We start from the raw sequence: 23,901 nt of genomic DNA on the forward strand, positions 1-23,901 counted from the left end.
TTAAAAAGAAAAGAGCAGATGACTAAGTACAGACGGGAAAAATAAATACTAGCAAAACTACTACAAAATAGTACATAAAAAACAACCTCTTCTTCGGTGAAGCACATATTTGTATGTAGACACAAAAGCAAAGAGGTACACATGTACGTATAATTGCTACATGTGAAAAAAATTGAGGAGTCATATAAACCAATTGCCAGAAACTGCTCACTTGCTACATTAGGTACATTGCATTAAATGGTTTATAACATACCTATATTACATTCATTATCAGAAAAATATCAGATTACAATATATAATATATGCTTTCAATGACATCACAGTAGAAACTACAGGTAATCTTTTTAGCACTTACTTGTGGTCTTTGAAAATATCCACCAGAAAATTTTGGTTAATGGCTGGAAATATCTTAAAGAGCTGCTTCTCCTTTAGTTTAGTGGCACAATCTTTTTCAAACATAAATGACTCCCTTTTCTAAAAAAAAAAAAAAAAAAAAATCCTTAAAATAGAATTTGTAATACTAATTATGCTGATCCAAAAGCATGGTTATTTTATTGCAAAAGACTAATAATTTAAAAGCAATCACAGACTTCCTTCACTGATTAAAGGCTAAAATTAGTAATTTAAGTATTCTTGCACTATTTATATCCCTTTTTTAAAATATATTTTATTGATTTTTTACATAGAGGAAGGGAGAGGGATAGAGAGTTAGAAGCATTGATGAGAGAGAGAAACATCAATCAGCTGCCTCCTGCACACCTCCTACTAGGGATGTGCTTGCAACCAAGGCACATGTCCTTGACCGGAATCGAACCTGGGACCTTTCAGTCTGCAGGCCGACGCTCTATCCACTGAGCCAAACCGGTTAGGGCTATATCCCATTTTTACAAAGTATTTGAAGCTGCTCATAAATATATATACACACAATCACACATATACATATGTGTGCATGCATATATATATACATACATGCTCTCACATATACACACTCAACACATTTAAACATATAAAACAGGATGAAGGTATCTTCTATATAAATAAATAGGATATAAATAAATCGGAGAGTAGAGAAAATAAATGTAAGAATACAGATAAAGCTAGAAAGTAAAATCAGTATATAAATGCATGCCACAAAATCCTGTTCAATTGCTAATGGTGGGCCACAAATTCAGTTCTGAGCTTCTTCATGGCCAAAGCAAAGGGGGAAACAAAGATTCTCAGTGTCCATAAAATAAAAACAAACCAGTTGCTCAGGAGAAGTACAGCTTTTTCTGGTACTGAGACCTGAGAGAAATTTCTCCCATGGGTCCTCATAAAAGGGACACTGTGTGATGCTGTCAACAATGTCCTCAAAAACAAATTCTCAATGGGAAGAAACTACAATGTACAAATAAGTTGCAAATTCAGGTTGACAGGAAATCTTAAAATCCACCATTTTTCTAAGTTTCACAAGCATATTTATTACTTCAAAATAACTGTATGAAAATTGTTACTAATTGTTGCTTTTTCACCAGCCATATTTGGACCTGTTCAAATTGCTAAACCAAAAGAATTTTTATAAATTGTGCTACTTTAATCCTAACCTAGGATTACAGTAAACATTCTTAAAGTGATTTCTAACTTTAGGACAATTTGTTGGCATTATGATATAACTAAATATCTTTGTTTGCTATAAAGATCCTAATGTCTGAAAAACAAGCTCCTATCAAATTTCAAAGGTGATTCTGAAAATTCTTAAATATAAAAATTATGTAAATCTAGGACAATCCTAGAATAGTTACTAGTTTTGAAGCCTAACCATATTTAGGCCTTTTATGACACCAAATAATAATAAAAGAGGAACCACAAGAGGTGACCATCTGACCAGTAAAAGAACGGATTGGTAAAGCTGACGGCATCATATATCCCAGAGTTGCTCAGGAGAAGTACTTCTCCTGAGAAAGAGACACCTCAAGAATTAAAAGTATTTCATGTTTTATTTAAAATATGCATTATAATCTGAACTTACTAAAATATTCAGTGATCAGATTTATTGGCAATCTACCAGGCCATAGTTTCGAAACTTCAAATTCAAAGAAATTAAAACACGTAGTATTAATCATCTTACAATTAATTATTCTATCCATACATTACATCTGGTTTATTTTATAGTCTTTGCTTTAAAAAAAAAAAAGTGTATTTCTCCTTTGGGGACAAAAAAATGAGGAGAAAGCATCACAAAATTCTCTTACTGGATGTTTTACCTTGGGACCAAAGCATATAATTTTCTATTACACAACCCAGACAAGACAAGCAAAAATTACTGATAGTAAGAACAGTGCATTAAGTTGGGAAGTCAAAGATGTTCAATCATTCACTATTATATTGAGAGATTAAAAGGCAGGTTAAAACAGTAAAAACAAGCCAAAACCGGTTTGGCTCAGTGGAAGGGCGTCAGCCTGCGGACTGAAAGGTCCCAGGTTCGATTCCGGTCAAGGGCATGTACCTTGGTTGCGGGCACATCCCCAGTAGGAGGTGTGCAAGAGGCAGCTGATCGATGTTTCTCTCTCATCGATGTTTCTGACTATCTATCACTCTTCCTTCCTCTCTGTAAAAAATCAATAAAATATATATTTTTAAAAAAAAAAAAACAGTAAAAACAAGTTTTAGCAGTGGAAAATTGTACTTCAACAAAAAGTATCACACCATTTGGGCGTAAGTTCTATGCTTCCCTATTTTAAAAAAAAAATCTATTTATCTAATTTATTACATAAATAAACTAGGATATATGAAAAAACACTAAATTATAAGATCCTACTGAAGACACTGTTTCTTGGATTATATAAACATGCAAAGATGGGAATGCTAGCACATTTCCAATTTAATTAACAACATAATTAGAGAAAGTAAATATAAAGGTAAAGGAACCCCATCATTCTTCTTATGCCCCAATTCTATGTATTTCAACCAAATATAAAGGTGTTCCTTTGAACAGTCAAATGAATAAGAAAGAAAAGAAAACTGTTAAGATCACCAGCTAAGAGTTATTTTTTTCCTTGAAAATGGGACTAAATGACTTTTAGGGTCTTTCCTCTTCTGATTTTGAAATTCTCTAATACTAATTTTCAGAATTCCAAAAAAGGCTAAGAACAATACAAAGGAAACAAAATTCACTTACAGTTTCATATAATTAGATACACTGAATAAGGAACAAAAACAAAGTTCAAAATGAAATGAAGTTTCTGTTTGAATTTGTTTAATTGAAAAGTTAGATAAGGGTACTTAAATTTTTAATTCAAATTGTTAAATTTCTAAAACATTCTCTAAAAAATTTTGTTCCAAAGGTGGATACTTCTTTAAAAGCCAGACAGACATTTCTTATTACTAATTTATGAATGAAATTATCTTTAAACTAGAGGACTGGTGCACGGGAGGGTCCCTTGGCCTGGCCTGCGGGGATCGGGCCGAAACCAGCTCTCCAATATTTCCCGAGGGGTCCCAGATTGCAAGAGGGTAGTTCTTGGGTGACGCACCCCAGAATCGGGCTCCCTCCTCTCTGGTTCCAGGTGCGTCTCCCAAGAACCGCAGCGGCCAAGTCACCGCAGCTCAGCAGCTCCTGAGTTGAGCATCTGCCCCCTAGTGGTCAGTGTGCACCATAGCTACCAGTTGGATGGTTGAACAGGCATATATATATATATATATATATATATATATATATATATATAGATGAAAGATCTCTTTCGTGTTTCTAGAATTTAAAAATTGCATAAATGTTAAAAAGCTAAGAAATATGCAGCTCAATTGCCTGAAAAATTAAATCTAAAGCAACATACTTTAACACAGATTGGTTTATTGATGTAGAATATCAACTAATTTCCCAGAAGTAAAAAACTCCTGTTTTCTACTATGTTTAAAACATTTTTCAATTTAAACATTAAGGGCAGTCAAGTTAAATACAGATTCCAGATTAGGAAATATATAATCAAATGAAAATCACAAAGTAAACATACATGATCAACACAGAGTCAGAGACAAAAGCTTAATATTTATACTAACTCATACCAAATCATGTTTTTCCTGTAAGGCAATTTCTTCTGACATTATTTCTCTGAGTGATACTTTTTTAGTTTGAGTATTCCAATGATCCAGTAAGGGTAGCATTTCAGATGCTGCTAAAGTCTTCAGTAATTTTTTGCCTGTTCTTTGAGATGATTTTTGTTCAGTATTATCAGGACCAATATGCCCAACCAGGGAAGGATCTACAAAAGCAGTATAAATAGTGTCAGACCCTCAACAAAAAAACATACAAATTAAACATTATACACTGTTACATTTACCTCAGAGAGACCCAGGGGAAACATTTTTTTTTTTTTACTTTTAGCTTTTAAATATAAAGCAACTCTGAAGTTTCAAAATACATCTTCATATAACTGCAAGCAAGAAATGACATGTGTAAATGTAGGAATATTTCAAATGAACCATGACTAGGTATCACTAAAAATCAACTCAACGCTTCCCACTCTTTTCCATACCACATCGACACACAGAAAATAGTGACATATACAGCAGTAAATACAGGAAGTTGCAGCCAACTCAAAGTGACCACTGAGAGCAGCTCTGGTCAGTTCTGTCCAGTCAACTCCAAGGACTGAAACATAAATATTTGGGCAAATCTGTAACCAATCCACTGGAGGCACCCAATAAATATTGAGCAAATGATACTCAACATTCAACAAAAGGAAGGAACTGAACATCCTAAGAAGTTCACAACCATGTGTAATGTCAGCATTTCTAAGGGATAGCAACACGTTCTGATACCTTCCTTTGCTTTCCTGGAGAGTGAAAAAAACAGTCAATACTGTCATTCATACAACTCTTGATACCCTTTGGGCACCTCTAGTTCTCTAACAGCTTTAGCTCTTAAAGCTACAACACAAGCACATCCTAAGAATCTTTAACCTGCAGTCCCAGTGTGGAGTGAACAAAACAAGTATATGGAGGAACTCATACACAAACGGAAGACCCTTATTAACAGGTCTGCCAACCTGCACTAATCACTGAGGACAATGCTATCAAAGAGAAGTCTAGAATCAAATATTTTCAATTTGGCAGATGTACCTAAAAGAGCAGGCTGACTTTTGTGCTCAAATAATAGTAACATCAAGAAAACATTTTAATAGGCAAGTAATATTTCAATGATGCTCTCAATCAAACACATGAACACTTTTATTGCTCTCAAACCAGAACAGTTTTCTTTCATTCAGAGCAAATCTTAACAGGAAACACCTTGACTATGTATATTAGAGAAAATCTTACATGTTTCACAGCACTCATGAAAGCTAAATTGTATTATAGGGTGTGTGTTTTCTTCATTATGAAAATAAAATAAAACAATTTTTAAAGAACTTTTATTTGCAAATCCAAATTCTTGGGTAATATATTTTATGTAAGTATGCTTGAAATGAGTTAAAATTCATACACACACACACACACACACCAAGTTTCAATGTCAAGACAAGATCATGAGAAGTAAAAGATAAGTGCTTTTACCTCCCATTAACTTGCCACAGGATACCTCTTCTTGTCTTTGTCGCTCCTAAACACAAATACAGAACAGGGGATTGGAAAATGAAGGTATATTAAAAAAAAAAAAGATTATATCATTTTTCTCTAGAAATAATCTCTCCTTATAAAATTAATTGTTCTTGCTAAAATCTAAATCCTATATAATAAAAGGGTAATATGCAAATTGACCCTAAGGGCAGAACAACCGGGAACAACCAGTTGCTATGACGTGTACTGACCACCAGGAGGCAAATGCTCAATGCAGGAGCTGCCCCCTGGTGGTCAGTGCACTTCCACAGGAGTGCTGCTCAGCCAGAAGCCGGCTCATGGCTAGCCAGTGCAGCGGCGGTGGCGGGAGCCTCTCCTGCCTCTTGGCAGTGCTAAGGATGTCCGACTAATGGCTTAGACCCGCTTCCCGTGGGGAGCGGGCCTAAGCCGCAGTCAGACATCCCCTGAGGGCTCCCAGGCTGCCAGAGGGACGTCTGACTGCCAGCTTAGGCCTGATTCCCCCAGGGAGCGAACCTAAGCCAGCAGGTGGACATCCCCCAAGGGGTCCTGGACTCCGAGAGGGTGCAGGCTGGGATAAGGGACCCCCCAAGTGCGCAAATTTTCGTGCACCGGGCCTCTAGAATACAATAAAATTAGGTAAATAAAATTATAAAGTATGACTACATCTATATATTTTTTCCACTTATAGAGCTCTTATGCTGTATTTAATCAGTCAGTACTGCAAGTCTTTAATTTAGGAAGTAAAAACTATGACTTTTCCCCTTAAAAAAAAAAAAATCAAAATATTGAGCTTCATCATTAATTACATAATTTAGCTAGTCTAGAAATAATCTAAAATATTGGGGGGCGGGAGGAATCAGTAATCTTTTAAATTATAAAAGTTTATTCTCTCTCAAAGTCGAAGTTCAACAAAACTCTTCCATATAACAGATTATATTGAAAAGCAAAGGTGACAAAATGAATACAAAAGGAGCACTCTATAAAAATAAGCCTACAGCCCTAGCCAGATTGGCTCAGTGGATAGAGCATTGGCCTACAGACTGAAGGGTCCCAGGTTCGATTCCGGTCAAGGGCACATGCCTGGGTTACGGGCTCGAACCCCAGTGGGGGGCGTGCAGCAGGCAGACAATCAATGATCCTCTCTCAGCATTGATGTTTCTCTCTCTCTCCCTTCCTCTCTGAAATCAATAAAAATATATCTTAAAAAATAAAAATGAAGTAAGCCTACAGCCCTGGTCAGGTGGCTCAGTTGGTTGGAGTGTCATCCCATACACCAAAAGGTTGCAGGCTCAAATCCTGGTCAGGGCAATAACTAGGTTGCGGGTTTTATCTCAGCTTGGGGTGCATAAGGGGTAAGGTGGAGGGGAAAGGTAACGGATCAATGTTTCTCTCTCATATGACTATTTCACTTTCCCATCCTCTCTAAAATCTATATATCTCCACAGGTGAGGATTACAAAAAAAAAAGAAGCCTACCAACCATTACAGATTCTTTCCATTTCTCATGAATCACTTTAGCCAGATTAAGATCTATGTGAACCACACAATCCTCAACTGTTAGAGACCCTTGTAAAGAGAAAAAAGAAAATTATAATCATTACTCATATATTTGCAGAACACATACTCAACCACTTTATGTATCATAATACTAATTTGTGTCATTATTAACCTATGTTTCTAGCTCTCTTGCAATATTTTTGTTTATTTAATGTCACTGTTTTCACATTTCTTGGCTGCTGCAATTATACAATACTTCATATATTTAAGTTATTCATGTCCATTAGTCTAAAATTTATTTATTCATTTCCATTAGTTGAGACTTTTCAATAAGTGTGTTCTAAGAAATTAATCTTGCCTTATATGTATCTGGAGTAACACCTAAGGGTTAATAAAGGTTCATTTGTGTAAATAAGTATGCAGTAAGTATCAGAGAAAACTTTCAAATATATGCATGGGATAAATACAAACTCTATATAAATACTACTTATTCAAATTACATTTTTTAAAATCCTCTACAAATACAGTGTCAAAAAGAAGGTAGACTGCCCTGGCTGGTGTGGCTCAGTTGGTTGAGCATCGTCCTGTGCACCAAAGGGTAGCAGGTTCGATTCCTGGTAAGGGCACATACCCAGGTTGCGGGTTCAATCCCTAGTCAGGGCACATACAGGAGGCAACCTAGCAATATTTCTCTCACATTGATGTCTGTCTGTCTGTCTGTCTGTCTGTCTGTCTCTCTCTCTCCCTTCCTCTCACAAATAAAAGAAAATAAGGTAGACAACACAAATTACTTTTATATTTCAATTAACATATGAAATAATTTTTAAATTGAAATAGAACTCTCTATATTCTATTCACATAAAGACACACATACAGCTATTTTACTTTTTCCTTACCTGAATCAATACCAACAGGGCCGAATAATTCATTAAGCTGAAAAGCCAGTTCAGGGGGTAATGCCAATTCCAGACAGTCTATGGTAAGAGATTTGGTCATCACTGGTGTGGGATTCAACATCTCAGTTTTATCTTCCTCACTAACTCCAGCTGGCAAAGTACTCCCTGTCATTAGAATTTTTTCTATTTCCTGTTCATCTTCATTCATACATTCTTCTGTGTTTGGAAATTTCATATAGTCCTTTGGAAGATTTTCATGTTTTTTTATTTCACAAGTGTCAGGAAAATAAATTTCATTTAACTCAAGATTTGAAGTGCTTGATACAGAGTTTAAAATATCAGACAAATTCAAAGAAGAATGCATACTGTTTCCAATTTCTGTAACTTCTAGAGTCTTCTCCATTTCACTCCAATCTTGAGCAGGAGTAGCTTTTACAGCACCTGAAAAAGACTGGTTAATATTATGTTCAACTGGAAGTTCTGCCTGACTATTAGGAAGTACTTCATTAGTATTCTTTAGATCCATGGTGACATTAGGAAATAGACTTATTAATCCAGGTTTTTCAGTAGTTGTAGCTCTTATTTCTGCCTGCTCTGAGTTTCCCTTTTCTGAATCACAGGTAGACTGTACATTCATGTCAGTGATATCAATCTCATGGCTAAATTCTGGCACAGAATTAGAATCTTCCAAGGTTTCTCTTTGGCTAATAATTTCCTTCAAATTAAATCCTAGAGAAAATGGCCCAATTTGTGTTTCATCATATGATTTTTGGATATTCTCAAATTCAGTATCCTCACATAATTTAGTTTCAGAATCCAACAAAAGGCTTGTGGCCCAAATAATATCTTTGTTACACCTCTCATATAAGTCTTTTAGGGCTTCTAATGAAAAAGATCCAAATAGTTTACAAAGAATATTAAGATTTTCAGATTCATCAGCACTGGTAAGCTCACTTTCTTCAACAAACGTGCTTTTATCATACATTACCCGATAGGGAATTGTTTCTTGAACATCTAAGTTTGTGTTAATATTGAAAGCTTTTGGTTTAAATCCATCTAATCTTCCTGTTAATACTCTCACAGAATCTGAAACACTAATTTTATTCTTTTCTATTTTCCATAAGAGAGCAAAATCCTGTGGCTCAGTCTGGGTACACATGCCTACTTCTGTCCCAGGGACTTCTTCAGGCTTTCCCTCTGGAAATTCAGCTGAAGTCTGTGCTCCTACTACACCAGGAATAGTTGGAGCACTATTGGTAAAAGGAAGAGACAATGTGTGTTGCCCATGAATCATTTCATTTGGACAAGTCTTATTCTCACAGGTCATTTCACTAGATAGCATTTCAGAACTTCCTAGAAGAGCGCTACCCAACGTTTTCAGTTCTTCAGGGCTTGTGCCCCAACAGGCCTCATGTGCTGTGTATGAGGATATTTCACTTATAATATCATTAGTTGCAAATTCTAGGCTGGGTTCATTTAAAGCAGCCTTTAGCGTTCTTGATCTGTGCTCTCTCTGAGCTAAAGAATCAGATGAAGGCCAGTCGCCCACAATGTTGAATGAGTTTTTTCCAGTATTTTTGTAAGCATCATAGTGACAGCTACTAAAAGCTTCTGAAGCATCATCATCACATTGTGACTTCTTGTCATCCTCTACACTTTCATGTGGACATCCTGGTTGCTGGGTGTTACCCATATTCACAGACATACCATTATCTAATACTTTGCATGATGGAGGACAATTATACATTTTGTCATTTTGTACAGATGAAGCCTTTTCCATTTTTCGGTTTCTTTTTGTCCTCTGACCAATAGTTTTATCAACGGGCCAATCACCAACAAAATTTGATAGCTCGTGTCTCGGAAACTTTTCTAAAGTTGATTTGCTTTTTTGTTTTCCAAAGGCTTTTTTCTTTACTGCTGCTCTTTCTCCCAATATTTCACCAGGTGAATTTTCATTCTGAAGTGATACAGTATTTGAAAGATCACAGTCTTCTTGATTATTTTCACCATGGCTAATACTTTGTGACAATCTCTCTACAAAACTATCTGTATCGGTTTTACTATATTCTTTTTCAGAAGCCATTTCTACTTGCTCTTCTTTTTCACTTTTGTCTGTTACTCCTACTTTGCTTTCAGAATCAGAAAAATACGTGTCTGGAACTTCCTGAATCAAAGCACTCTGAATGTTAGGATTCACACCACTTCCTTTGTTTAAATCTGCACTAGGGAGACATGTGACATTCTCAGGTAACACAGCTTCTTTGATCACTTCAAGTTTCTTCTCTTCGATTAATTCTATATGCTTCAGAGATGAAGATAAGACATTTTCTTCTTTTTCAGAGGTAATGTCTTCATTGTCTCTTGGGCTGTAAGATTTTTTTTAAGGTGTTATAAGGAAGCCTCTTAATGTTACTATTAACATTGTGACTTAAATTTAAAAAGCATTCAACTGAAAAGACACGTAACACTTATTTAGTCTAAAAGTTCTAGAAATATAATACATTAAAATTATAAAAGCTTTCTGTAATACACTATGAACAAATCCCTTTGTTGTAACCCCAACCTAGCAAAATGCTTGGCATCTAAGAAGCACTAAAACTTTTTTTGAACTGAATAATATGAGATTTTAAGTTGTTTATTATCCATAAATATTAAAGTTATGTTTCTAAATGTGTTCCCAGAAAAGGGCACACCTCCCTGTTTTTTTTCCTACCTGTTTAAGCTTAACAATGTGAAACTAGGTCTGCCTCCATATCACCTACCAGTCATTTGCTACAGAGGAAAATGTTTAAGTTTCATTTACAAATCACAGAGAGTCAACCAATATGATTTGCACAGTTAAAAGAAATGAGAGATAGGGAAGAGAGCGCTCAGTGGAGATTTTTTAAAACCATCCTTAATGTTAACTTCAGACCCAGAGAGCACTTTTGCCTAATCATTACTTTCCTTATCAATTTGTCAACCTTTCTTACTTTCTTTACTCCAGGAGCTCTCAAAGTCTCACCTCTCCCATAAAACCTTCCTACAAAAATCACATCTAGATTGAGTTTCCTATATGCCAGATGCTATGCTAATCTAAGTCCTTTACAAGTGTTAATTCATAATCCTTATGAAATCCTATGAGTAAAGTGCTGTTTTACCATTTTAGAAATGAAGAACTGAAGAATGGAGAGATTGTATAGTTACATATTATAAAACTTGGGGTGGAAGCCAGGAAATAAGGCTCAAGAATCCATGTTCTTCACCATTTTGCAACACCTCAATGAAAAGGAATTTATGAATTTTGCCTTTCCAACTCCCAACTTCTTTTTAATAGAACCTCTCCATCCATTACCATCATAAAATATGGACAATTCAGACCTCTATATATATTTAAAGTTTTTTACTCTTTAATCAATTGTTTATGTGTCTTAAATTTTTCACAGAATCAGTACTCTCCTGGATTACAAACTTTCCAAAGGCTGTGAGTTGGCCCAGGCTCAGCTGGTTGGAGCATCGTCTCATGCACCAGGTCGTAAGATTGATTCCCAGTCAGAACACACACCTAGGTTGTGGGCTTGATACCCAGCCAGAGTCCATATGAGAGGCAAGTGATAGACGTATCTTACAACAATGTCTGTCTGTCTATCTCTCTCTCTCTCCCCCGCTTCTTTCCTCTCTAAAATCAATAATTAAAAAAGTCTATGATCGGCATTACTTAGTAAAATTATCCATTAATAATTAATTTTTACGCTCTAGCTGGTTTTGCTCAGTGGATAGAGCATCGGCCTGGGGACTGAAGGGACCCAGGTTTGATTCCAGTCAAGGGCACATGCCTGGGTTGTGGGCTCAATCCCCAGTACAGGGCATGCATTAGGCAGCCAATCAATGAGTCTCATGATTCTCTTTCATCATGTTTCTATCTCTCTCTCCCCCTTTCTCTCTGAAATCAATAAAAATAGATATTTTTTAAAAATTTTAATTTTTACTATACTAGCATGACAGCATTATTTTACTAATATCTAAGGAAACTATATATTATTATCTATATACCAGAGGCCCGGTGCACTAATCCGTGCACCGGTGGGGTCCCTCTGGGTGGCCTGCAGGGATTGGCCGAAACGCGCAGTCCAATGCCGCCTGCAGCTCCTACCTGCCGTTCCAGTTCATCCTGGCCCCATTGTGCCTGTCGCAGGCTCTCGCCCAATCAGTCTCAATCGAGAGGCTTGCACTGCCACAGCAGCGCTTGCCAGCCATGAGCCCTGAGTCTGGCGCCCTCCCAAGGGGAGTGGCCTGTGGGATTGGGCTGAAACCAGCTCTATAACATCCCCCCAGGGGTCCTGGATTGTGAGAGGGCATAGGCCAGGCTGAGGGACCCAAAATTGGGCTGGGGAGGAACCACAGGAGAGCTCCAGGGCATGCCTGGCCCATCTCACTCAGTCCCAAGCAGCCAGACCTCAGCAACAAGCTAACCTACCTGTTGGAGCATCTGCCCCCTGGTGGTCAGTGCAAGTCATAGCGAGTGGTTGAGCATTGTTAGCATATCATTACCATATTACGCTTTGATTGGTTGTTCGGTTGCTCTGCCGCTCGGTCTATTTGCATATTACCCTTTTATTATATAGGATATATAAAAGGCTAATATGCAAAGTGTCCCCTCGGGAGTTCAACCAGGAGACCGGGAGTTCGATCGCTCACTATGACGTGCGCTGACCACAAGGGTGCAGCGTGGAACGAAGGAAGGCCCCAGCCAGCAGCTGGGGAAGGGAGGCCCCAGACAGCAGCTGGAAGGAAGGCCCTGGCCAACAGCCCTTATCGCCCACCAGGCCTAGGGACCCTACCCATGCATGAATTTCATGCACCTGGCCTCTAGTATACAAATAATACAATGAGGAGATAAGGTAACAGATAAAGATTAAAAAAGCAGGAAGTTACATAATGAAGACAGGAATATTCAGAGTATAAACATGGCCTCACAAAACCCCCAGACAATGAAAAAACTCTCATATCATCACTCAAAACATTTACTTTCCCTGCTAATCATATAGATCTTGCTTCAGGTAAAAATATATATAAGCTATACAAGTTATCTGGCAGTGATTTCACAAGGCAGTGATTTCACAATATAATTTTTTTTAATTATGTTTTAAATTGAAAATTTGTACATAGGGACTTGAACCTACCTAGAACTTCGGTCCTCAAAAGAATATGCACATATCTCAACACGTTCAATTTTTTCTGGCACTGAAGAACTCATGATTATTGGCACTGAAACAAAACGTTGATAGTGTTCCAACATTCTTGTTATTTTTTCTTTGCTTACCCCATGAATATTACGCCTGAAAAATCCAGAGGAGAAAAAGATAAGGATATGGGAAATTAAGCTTTTAAAACAATCAGAACAAATAATGTCATAAAAAAAACAATATATTTATAATGCATAAAAATAAAAAAGGTGATTATGAAAATAATATATACTATTTAAATCTAATTTTCATTTTATTCAGGATGTCTTAAATTATCATTTTCTTAATCATTCCATTTAATCTTTTTCCAATATCCTTTATCAACTTGGAAAAAAAATGCACAGATCCTAATAACTTTAGAAGAAGTTATTCTCAAGCTCTTAAAAAAAAAACCTCATAAGAATATGACCACCATTTCAAGGTTTTAATTACTATTAATAGTGAGTAAAAAAAATTCCAGACTAGATGTTCCAAAGGACCCTCCTACTGCAAAAAAACTGAAACCTAACAAAATTAAAGCAAACATACATTTTAATACATTTTAAGTTCAAACAAAGAAAAAAAATCCCTAATACTTAAAATCTCAGATGTCCAAATATGAAGTTTGTTATAGTTGTGACTTCACTCATGATGGTTTATTTCTTTGTGTGTTTTTGTTTATGAGCTTATATTTAATGGAACCTAACATATTGCGATCTTTAGGGCTTAAACTGGGAGTGCTTTCATTCATACAGCATCTGAATTTGCATCTTCCAGGATAGTATGCTTTAGTCTTACTTAAAGAAAGCATCTTACTTGCATCTCTTCTGTCTAAGGTTGGGTCCAAGGCTTAGGGTCTGGATCCCGGGCTAATATTAGCATTTGCCACCATTGGCAACTCTGGCTTTTGTTTTACCTACCTCGATCTTGTCTGGTTTCAGATCACAGAGAAGCACAGAGAAAATATGAAAGGAAAGTTAAGAGACATAGACATTGAGGACAGAGCAAAAAGGTCTAGTATATGTTTAATCCAAGTCCCAGAAAGAGAAATGAGAGTACATGGGACAGAAGCGATTTAAAGAAAAATGGCTTCGAATTTTCCAGAACTGATGAAAAAAATCAAGCCCGTGATTTCAGAAGCCCAACAAATCCCATAAAAGATAAATAATAAGAAATCCACAACTAGAAACAGAGTACCGAAATGGTCATTCAAAGATAAAGAGATGATATCAAAAGCAACCAGAAATTAAAAACAAAAAAGTCACCTACAAAGAAATTAAAATTACAACTAACTTTACAACAAAAATGGAAGTCAAAGAGAGTTAAATGTTATCTTCAATAATAGAAACTGTCCATCTAGAATTTATACATTAGCAAAAGTACTTTAAAAGAATGAGGACAATAATAGGATTTTCAGATTATAAAAAAAAAAAAGTGTGACATAAAGCAGGCCTAGAGTGTAAAGAAAATCCTAAAAGATCAATGTCAGGCAAAAGGAAATTCCCAGATGAAAGATCTATAGTGAAACAAAAATTAAGCACAAAGTGATAACTCCATGAGTAAAATCAAACAGTATCTGTACATTCTGGATAATCACAGCATGTAAGGTGGAAGAGAGGTGTTCACAGCATGTAAGTGTATTAGACTTAAAATATTTAGAGGAGTAAAGCTAAGGAAATGCTTCAACTTTAAAATTTGCATGATAAAATTTTTAATGTAACACTAGAAAAATAAAAAAGTACATAAAATTTCCAAATTAGCAGATAAGAAAAAACTGAAAAAGAAAATTTTCATTCAATAAAAAAATAAGCATGATAGGAAAATTTTTTCAAATACATAATTTTCTGTGATAGAAGATAAAACAATGATAGAAAAGGTGAGATAAATAGAAAGCAGAGACAGTAAGAAGCAAGACCAATTATATGAAAAACCAAAATAACCATAAAAGAACTAAGCTTAATCAATTAAAAGACAAAGATAAACAGAGTGGATTTATTAAAAATCCAACCATACTGGTTCCGAGAAATACACCTAAACACAAAGATACTGAAAGGTTGAAAATGAAAGTATAGAAAAAGAAATAACACTCAAATATAAGTAAAAGGAAGCTGGTGAAATTCTATTAGTATTAGACAAATTAGAGTTTGTAACAAAAATTAATATTAAGAAAAAGAGAAAATTGCTAGACAAAGATAAAATATTCAATGAATCAGAGGTATATAAAAATCTTAAGCTTCTATACACTTCAAAATACATCCTCAGAATATATAGAGTGAAAACAGGCAAAGTTATAAGGAAAAACTAACATATTCAACACAATACAGAGAAATTTCAACACACCTCTCTCACGGAGATTTCCTCACATTAACCCATCAAGCAAAATTTTTAAAAATAAAAATAAAGCTATGGAAGATGTGAACAAAATAATAATAATATATTAACACACCATAACCAGTATACACTCTTATCAAGCAAATATGAAACATTTATTTAAAAACTGACAATGAACTAGACCATAAATACATTTTTTAAAATATCAGGTAATTGGTATCACACAAACTGCATAATCTTACCTACTGAAGTTGAAAACCAATTTTTTTTAAAGAAAAATTTAAAAACCATCTGTTCAGAAATTTAAAAGCATAGTTCTGAATAACCCAGGGGCTAAAGAATAAAATTAGTCATAATGTAAATTACAAAACAAATGATAAAAAGAAAGTATTATATATTAAAATTCTGGCAGCAGCTAACATAGTACCCAGTGAAATTTATAGCACCAAATTATATTACAAAGTGACCTAAACTTTAAAGTAAAGATTTTTTTAAATAAAAGAATACACAAAGCAAAATAAATTTTTTGAAAAGCAAAGACAGAATAAAAGAGAAGCAGAAATACAAAAATTTAAATATAAAACAACTTATATTAGATCAATCAAGCAGAGTTATTTGAAAAGGCTAATAAAGTCTGATCTCTGGTGAGAATAATCAAGAAAAAAGAAGGAAGATACACATAAACATATTAAGATGAAAAGGGGAACTTAAGTATAGATACAGCAGAGATTAAATGGTAAGATAATTACTTTAATCAAGTCTTAATAAATTTGAAAACTTTGGTGTAATGGAAAAATTTCAACTGAACCTTCTCAGAAAGAAAACACCAGATCAGATAGTTTCATAAGTAAATTCTATCAAATATTCAAACTTACATAAACTCATAAAAGAGAAAAAGAAGAAATACTTCCCAACTAATTTTATGAACCTAAAACCATGATACCAAAGCCAGGCAAGGCAGAGCAAGGAAGAAAAATCTGTAGGTTAATCTCACTCATTTATACAGATAATGTATCAAAAGAATAAAAAGGAATAAAGTACTGGTCCATTCTACATGGATGAACCTTGAACCATTAAACTAAGTGAAAGATGCCAGATACAAAAGGCCACATATTGTAGGATTCCATTTATATGCAAAATCCAGAATAGACAAATCCACAGAGAAAGAAAAACCGATTAGTGGCTGCCAAAGGGAGGAGGGAATTGGAAGTGAATGATAGCAGGTTTGGGGTTTCTTTTTGAATAGTTGCTCAACATTGTGAATACACTAAAATTAGGTTGTCCTTTAGTTAGTATCGGAATTATTGCCAAGAGAGCTGACCAAATTAAGTTAGGGCTATCTGAGGAAGTACAGAGCACAAAGAAAAATACTTTGTCTGTCCTTGTCCTGAGTAACATTTTTATTCAAGTCAAACAAAGAAGGGGGAGGTGAAATACCTGGACAACTGAACAGCTGGGCATTTGCTACTTTTCCATCTATGTCTCCTCACTTCCTTGCAGTATTCTAAGTCACTAGGCAGCTACAATAATTTGTTCCTCCCAGTAGCACAAGGTTCAAGTATGCCAAACCTTAGCATCTGTTCTAGTTTCAGATAATGACATCATATTATTAGTAAGTATTAAAGTATTGCCTATATACAGACAATTGAAATTTTTCTATTAATTAACTCAATTTTAGGAACAAAAAGATGCAAACTCTTCATAAACTGAATAAAAAGCCTATATGCTTTTATTTATACAAAATTTGTTATCCATGTTTAAATGGCTAAGCTGCAATCTAATCCATTTTGTTTCATTCATTATTCATAAGGGAGAGAAATCTCAATAGATTTTCTATCACTGTCATGAAATAAAAAATATATTAAGTAGTCTCCAAGTTTTACCTTGCAAGTTCCTTTGGTTTGAACTTCCACCATGTGTCTGGTTCCCGGAAAAGGACTTTATATTTATGCTTTTGAGACTGAAAACAAAAAAGATAAAAAGCTTTTATAAATAATTACATTTATGAAATTAAATTCATTGTATCCAATTCATAGCATGTTAAAACTGAAAGAACCCAAAAGCTTATCTAATCTTGTGGGGGGGGTTTTGTTAATCCTCACCTGAGGATAATTTTCCATTGCTTTTTTTTTTTAAAATATATTTGTATTGATTTCAGAGAGAAAGGGAGAAGGAAAGAGAGACAGAAATATCAATGATGAGAGAGAATCATTGATTGGCTGCCTCCTGCACGCCCCCCAACTAGGGATTGAGCCCACAACCAGTCATGTGCCCCTGACCAGAATCAACTGGGGACCTTTCAGTCCACAGGCCAACGCTCCTTATCCACTGAGCCAAACCGGTCAGGGCTTCATTAATTTTTAGAGAGTGGAAGGGAGGGGGAAGAGACAGAGAGAGAGAAACATCAATGTGAGAAAGACATCAACTGGTTGCCTCCAGGACCAGGGAACAAGCCTACAACCAAAGAATGTGCCCTTGACCAGAATCAAACCTGGGACTCTTCAGTCCTCGGGCCAATGCTCTATCTGAGCCAAACCCACTTGATGAGCATGTTAAATTGGTAAAATGCACAATCTCTTTGACTCAGCAATTAACTTCCAGAAATTTATGCTATTGATAGTTATGTAAGAGTGTAAAGATATGTATACAACAGGATATCCCGTTCACCATTATTTGTAATAGCAAAATATATATATATGTATATATCAGTAGCTTATGGAACTAGCTAAATAAGTGAGTGTATAACCATACAATGAAAATATACAATTTTTTAAATTCCGTATGTATTAATGAGAAAAGGTCCTTAATATAAATGTTAAGAAAGTAAGATACAGAATTTTCAGCTGGGTAAAAGAGGATTATTCACATGTTTGTACATTAAAAGCATCTACCTCAAAGGAATAAGACTTTAAGCATTCTTCTTTATGGTTTGAATATTACCATATACATGCATGACTTTTATAATTTCAAAACTATTTAAAATATCTCATTCCATTTTTTTAAACTCTAATATGACTGTAATCTAAAAAGCCAAACCCTATACTTGTGCCCTAACTAGAACCATCTCTTCTCTCCATCTTAAGGATATCTGATTTCAACTATTCTCCCCTCTTTCTAAGGCATCATTCATTTTTCCCTCCTTCTTGAATCAATCCCATCACATTCAGTTATTTTTCCCATCTTACCCTTAATCCCACTTCCCCTGCCAGCTATCTTCCTATTGTCCTGCTCTTCTTTGTAGGAAAATGTCTCAAAATAATTACTATATTCTGTCTCCAATTTCTCTCCTAGGCTTGTAAACCCACTCCCATTGACTATTCCACTTTAACTGAGCACAAAGACCATGAATTACTTCCACATTAAAAAAAATGTTATGGTTAATTCTCAGCTCTCTCCTACTTGATCCTTAGCATTTGTCACCATTCATCCCTCTCTTCTTACACTTTTCACTACAACTACTGCTTTTCCTCCTACCCCACTGAGTTTTCTTTTTTGCTAGTCCCTCCTTTTCACCCAGACCTCTTCTCACAATGGAATGCCTCACTTAGTTCTTGCTCCTCTACTTCGATCAGCACTCAATTCCTCTGTAATATCACTCCATTCATTGGCTTTAAATATTATCCATATGGTAATGACTCTCGCCCTAGCTGGTTTGGCTCAGTGCATATGGTAATGACTCTCAAATAGCCTATAAAAAGATGTCTCTCACATCAATGTTTCTCTCTCTGCCCTCCCCCTCCCTTCTACTTTCTCTAAAAATCAATGGGGAAAAAAAAATCAATACAAAATTTGTTATCCATTTTTGAACTCCAAACTTATAGCTCCAACTATCTATTCAGCAAACTTAACATATTCAAATCTCAACTTTCTAGAACTATTACCCTACATACACCCACCTCAAAACTATTCTACCTGAACCCTTCTCCATTGCAGCTGATGACAAGCTCCAGTACACCAGCCAAAAACCAACCTTAATGGCTCCCATCATACCCAACTCCTCTCTTTCACATCCACATCCACATCAATTCAACAAGAAATTCAGTTGGCTCTACTTTCAAAATATAACTAATCACTCCTCTACTCACTGGCACCTTCACTGCCAACATGTTGGTCTGAGCCACATGCTCTCTTTGTTGCTACAGCCTTCTAACTAGTCTCCCTGCTTCCATCCTTGCCGCCACCGCCCCTCCCCTCAAGTCTATTCTCAACACAACACTACTATGTCACTACTCTGATCAAAACCCTGTTATGGACTGAATGTTTGTGTCCCCTCAAACCCCATATGTGGAAACCCAAATCCCACCAGCTAACTATTTCAGGAGATATGGCCTTTAAGGAGATAAATATGGTTAACGAGGTCATAATGGTGGGCACTGATCCTTATGAGACATCCGTCCTGGCCAGTGTGGCTCAGTGAATAGTGTCAACCTGCTAGCCAAAGGCTCATGGATTCATATCTGAGTTGCAGGTTCGATCCCCAGGATCAAACGACAGGCAACTAATAATTGTGTCCCTCTCACATTGATGTTTCTCTCTCTCTCTCTCTCTCTCTCTCTCTCTCTCTCTGCCCAAACTGGCCCCCCTGCCACTGGCTTCCTCCCTTCCACTCTCTCTAAAAATCAATGGGAAAAATATCCTCAGATGAGGATTAACAAAACAAAACAAAAAAAAAAAGAAGAGACACCAAAGAACTCTCACTCTCTCCATCATGTGAGAACGCAGCAAGAAGATGGCCACCTGGAAGCCAGGAAGAGAAGTCTCACCAGAAACCAACCCTGCCAGACCTTAATCTGGGACTTCTATCCTCCAGAACTCTGAGAAAATAAATTTCTGTTGTTTAAGCCATCCAGTCTGTGGTATTTTGTTATGGCCGCCCAAGCAGACTAATACATCTTCCATATGACTCAAAGTAAAACCCAAAGTCCTACAGTGATCTACGGGCCCTTTCATAATCTGCCCTACCATCTCCCCAACCACCATTACATCTCTCACCTCGTCTCCCACTACTGATACCCTCAATTTTGAGACAAGATGCCAAAAGTGATAGATGCTACTGTCTGTCGTTATTGACAGAAAAGCCCAAAAGTCAACCCAGACAATGAGGTAGAAGACATAATTTCCGTAATGAGCCTAATCACTTTCATTTCCTCACCTTAGCACCAAATTTCATACTAGTGCAACTAATTCAGGGCCTGGCAACAGCCTGGGTCTCTAATTGCCTAAAGCAGTGGTTGGCAAACTGCGGCTCATGAGCCACATGTGGCTCGCGAGCCGCGGTTTGCCGCTCTGTTGACTAATGAGTTTGCCGACCACTGGCCTAAAGGGATGTCATGTAGCTCTTAGGATCAAGTTAATTTTAAATGCAAATAAACAGAAAAAAAGTAAAAACTATAAATTTAAAGACATTTCCAAGTCCCATATCAACAGGAAAATCTTATTAATGTATTATTATTACTTGAGAGGATTCTGAATGACTTAGATCAAGTTATATGATAGCCTACAAGGGAAGATATACATATATACTTAAGACAAACTAATAAGTTTTGCCAGTTATTCTAAGTATACTTGACTACTAATTTATCCCCAACTCACTACTTAGTTACTTTTGTAAATGACAGTCAAGATGGGAATAGAGCCCTGACGGGTTTGGCTCAGAGGCAAGAGCATTGGCCCAAGGACCAAAGGGTCACAGGTTTGATTCCCGATCAAGGGCAGGTACCTGGGGTGCAGGTTCGATCCCCTCCTTTCTACCCTCCCTCCCTTCCACTCTCTCTAAAGAAACCAATGGAAAAAATATCCTCAGGTGAGGATTAACCTAAAAAAAAAAAAAAAGGTGGTAATAGATGGTTATCACCCATCTATTCCACCCCTCCACAGCTCTCATTATCTTGCTACTAAAAGAAGCAAAAATTACTCTACAGTAATTCCTGTCTACTTCTTTGCAAAGAAAAAATGAGTAGGTACTCTACAACAAGGAATCCTTTATACTTCTGCATTGGGAAGAACTAAGGCATCAATATTAAAAAAATAATTTTCAGTTACTATATAATAAAAAAGGAAAAAGAAAACATTATAGAAGGCTGAAGGCTAAATGAACAACAGAAACACAGTAATTTGAGGCTGCTTTTATTTTCTGAGTAGGAAAATACAAGTGTTAACTTTCTCAGAGGAAAAACCAAGATGGGGGCATACGTAAACACCTAAACTGCTGCCTAGCACAACAATTTCAAAACTACAACTAAAAAATAAAACGGACATCATCCAGAACCACAGGAAGGCTGGCTGAGTGGAAATTCTATAACTAGAAGGAAAAAGAAAAGCACACTAAGACTCAGAGGAGCTGTAGGAGGCAAAGGTACAGAGACACGTGCACGAAGAAGACTGGCAACTGAGTGCGCAGCTGGCTTTCTCAAGCGGGAGGGAGACAAAAGCTCCCAAATGCTCTGAACTCCATTTCCGGGCAAGACTCTGGGGACCCAGACTCATACGGGGAAGAATTGGACTTTCTGGCAGCAGGCGAAACTCGAGGGCGGCTTTCTCTCAGAAGTGCTTGCAGCAATTAGAGCGGGACACTGAGACCAAGGGGCCTATTAGGGCAGGGCTGACGGGAAGCCAAGGCTGTCTGCTCCACCCTGAGACTCCGCCCCATCCAAGCTGAGCACAGAGGCTTTTGCAAGTCTTGTCTCATAAGGGTGTCTCTAGCACAGAAGTACTCCCAGCGTAGACACAGCTGATCCTCACAGCCAATTGGCCTGGAGGTCAAGTCCTCCCAGTGATACCAACAACAATCAAGGCTTAACTACAACAAGGCTGTGCACACAGTCCACAAAGGGGTGCACCAAGAGTGTCTACCTCAGGTAACTGGGGAGGCTGAGCCACTGGGTCCTATAGGACACCTAGCACACAAAGCCACTCTATCAACTCAGGGAAGCAGCCAAAATGTGGAGACAAAGAAAGAGGTCACAAATGAAAGAAATGGAGGAAAACAAGTGACTGGATATAGAGTTCAAAACCACGTTTATAAGGTTTTTCAAGAATTTTCTGGAAAAGGCCAATAAATTTAGCGAGACCTTTGAGGATATGAAAAAGGACCAACTAGAAATTAAGCATACACTGACTGAAATTAAAAATAATATACAGAGATTCAACAGCAGACTAGAGGATCGCAAGTATCAAGTCAAAGATTTGAAATACAAAGAAGCAAAAAACACCCAACCTGAAAAGCAAAAAGAATCCAAAAATATGAAGATAGTGTAAGGAGCCTCTGGGACAACTTCAAGCGTACCAACATCAGAATTATGGGGGTGCCAGAAGAAGACAGAGAGCAACATACGGAAAACCTATTTGAAGAAATAATGACCGAAAACTTCCCCCACCTGGTGAAAGAAATAGACTTACAAGTCCAGGAAGCACAGAAAACCCCAAACAACAGGAATCCAAAGAGGTCCACACCAAGACACATCATAATTAAAATGCCAAGAGCAAAAGACAAAGAGAGAATATTAAAAGCAGCAAGAGAAAAACAGTTACCTACAAGGGAGCACCCATACGATTGTCAGCTGATTTCTCAACAGAAACTATGCAGGTCAGATGGGAATGGCAAGAAATATTCAAAGTGACGAACAGCAAGAACCTACAACCAAGATTACTCTACCCAGCAAAGCTATCATTCAGAATTGAAGGGCAGATAAAGAACTTCACATATAAGAAAAAGCTAAAGGAGTTCATCACCGCCAAACCAGTATTATATGAAATGCTGAAAGGTATTCTTTAAGAAGAGGAAGAAGGAGAAAAAGGTAAAGATAAAAATTATGAACAACAAATACATTCATCAACGAGTGAATCTAAAAATCAAGTGAATAAAAAATCTGATGAACAGAATAAACTGGTGAATATAATAGAATCAGGGGCATAGAAAGGGAGTGGACTGACAATTCTCAGGGGGGGAAGGGGTGTCGAAGGTGCGGGAAGAGACTAACAAAAATCGTACACCTATGGATGAGGACGGGGGGCGGGGGGGGTGGGTAAGGGCAGAGAGTGGGGTGGGAACTGGGTGGAGGGGAGCTATGGGGGAAAAAAAGAGGAACAATTGTAATAATCTGAACAATAAAGATTTATTAGAAACAGAAAAAAAAAAAAAAAAGAACTTTCTCAGATCACAGCAGAAAGCCAAGTAAAGTTAATGGGGAAAGCATGACCTTATGGTGAATATATTAGTGTAGAAATTAGGAACTCCTAAGGCCAGAAAGCAAATCAAATTTCAGTTCCCACTAGACTAAAATGGAGTCTTTGTTTCCTCTTTGGCCTCTGTACAAAAGTAAAATCACATTGGCTTTTAAAGGACAATTTTCTTCAGAAAGGTGAAAAATCACACCTTCAAAATAGGACAAGTGCACTAGACACAGGAAAGGAGGTAGAAGC

At 36.7% G+C, this 23,901-nt stretch overlaps 1 protein-coding gene across 1 annotated transcript in view; it reads right to left on the reverse strand.

Annotated features, from left to right (window-relative positions):
* The window catches only part of N4BP2 (NEDD4 binding protein 2), a 90,803-nt gene that overhangs the window by 26,394 nt on the left and 40,508 nt on the right, over positions 1–23,901 (reverse strand). Inside the window, exons 8-14 of the mRNA XM_080656473.1 lie at positions 17,364–17,440; positions 13,108–13,263; positions 7,946–10,311; positions 7,033–7,118; positions 5,530–5,575; positions 4,042–4,238; positions 356–474 (exon numbers count right to left, since the gene is read on the reverse strand). Coding sequence (XP_080512599.1) covers positions 356–474; positions 4,042–4,238; positions 5,530–5,575; positions 7,033–7,118; positions 7,946–10,311; positions 13,108–13,263; positions 17,364–17,440 — 3,047 coding nt within the window. The remainder of the gene's footprint in view (positions 1–355; positions 475–4,041; positions 4,239–5,529; positions 5,576–7,032; positions 7,119–7,945; positions 10,312–13,107; positions 13,264–17,363; positions 17,441–23,901) is intronic.

The sequence above is a fragment of the Plecotus auritus genome, assembly GCF_963455305.1.
Source record: "Plecotus auritus genome assembly, chromosome: 1".
Taxonomy (NCBI): Eukaryota; Metazoa; Chordata; class Mammalia; order Chiroptera; family Vespertilionidae; genus Plecotus; species Plecotus auritus.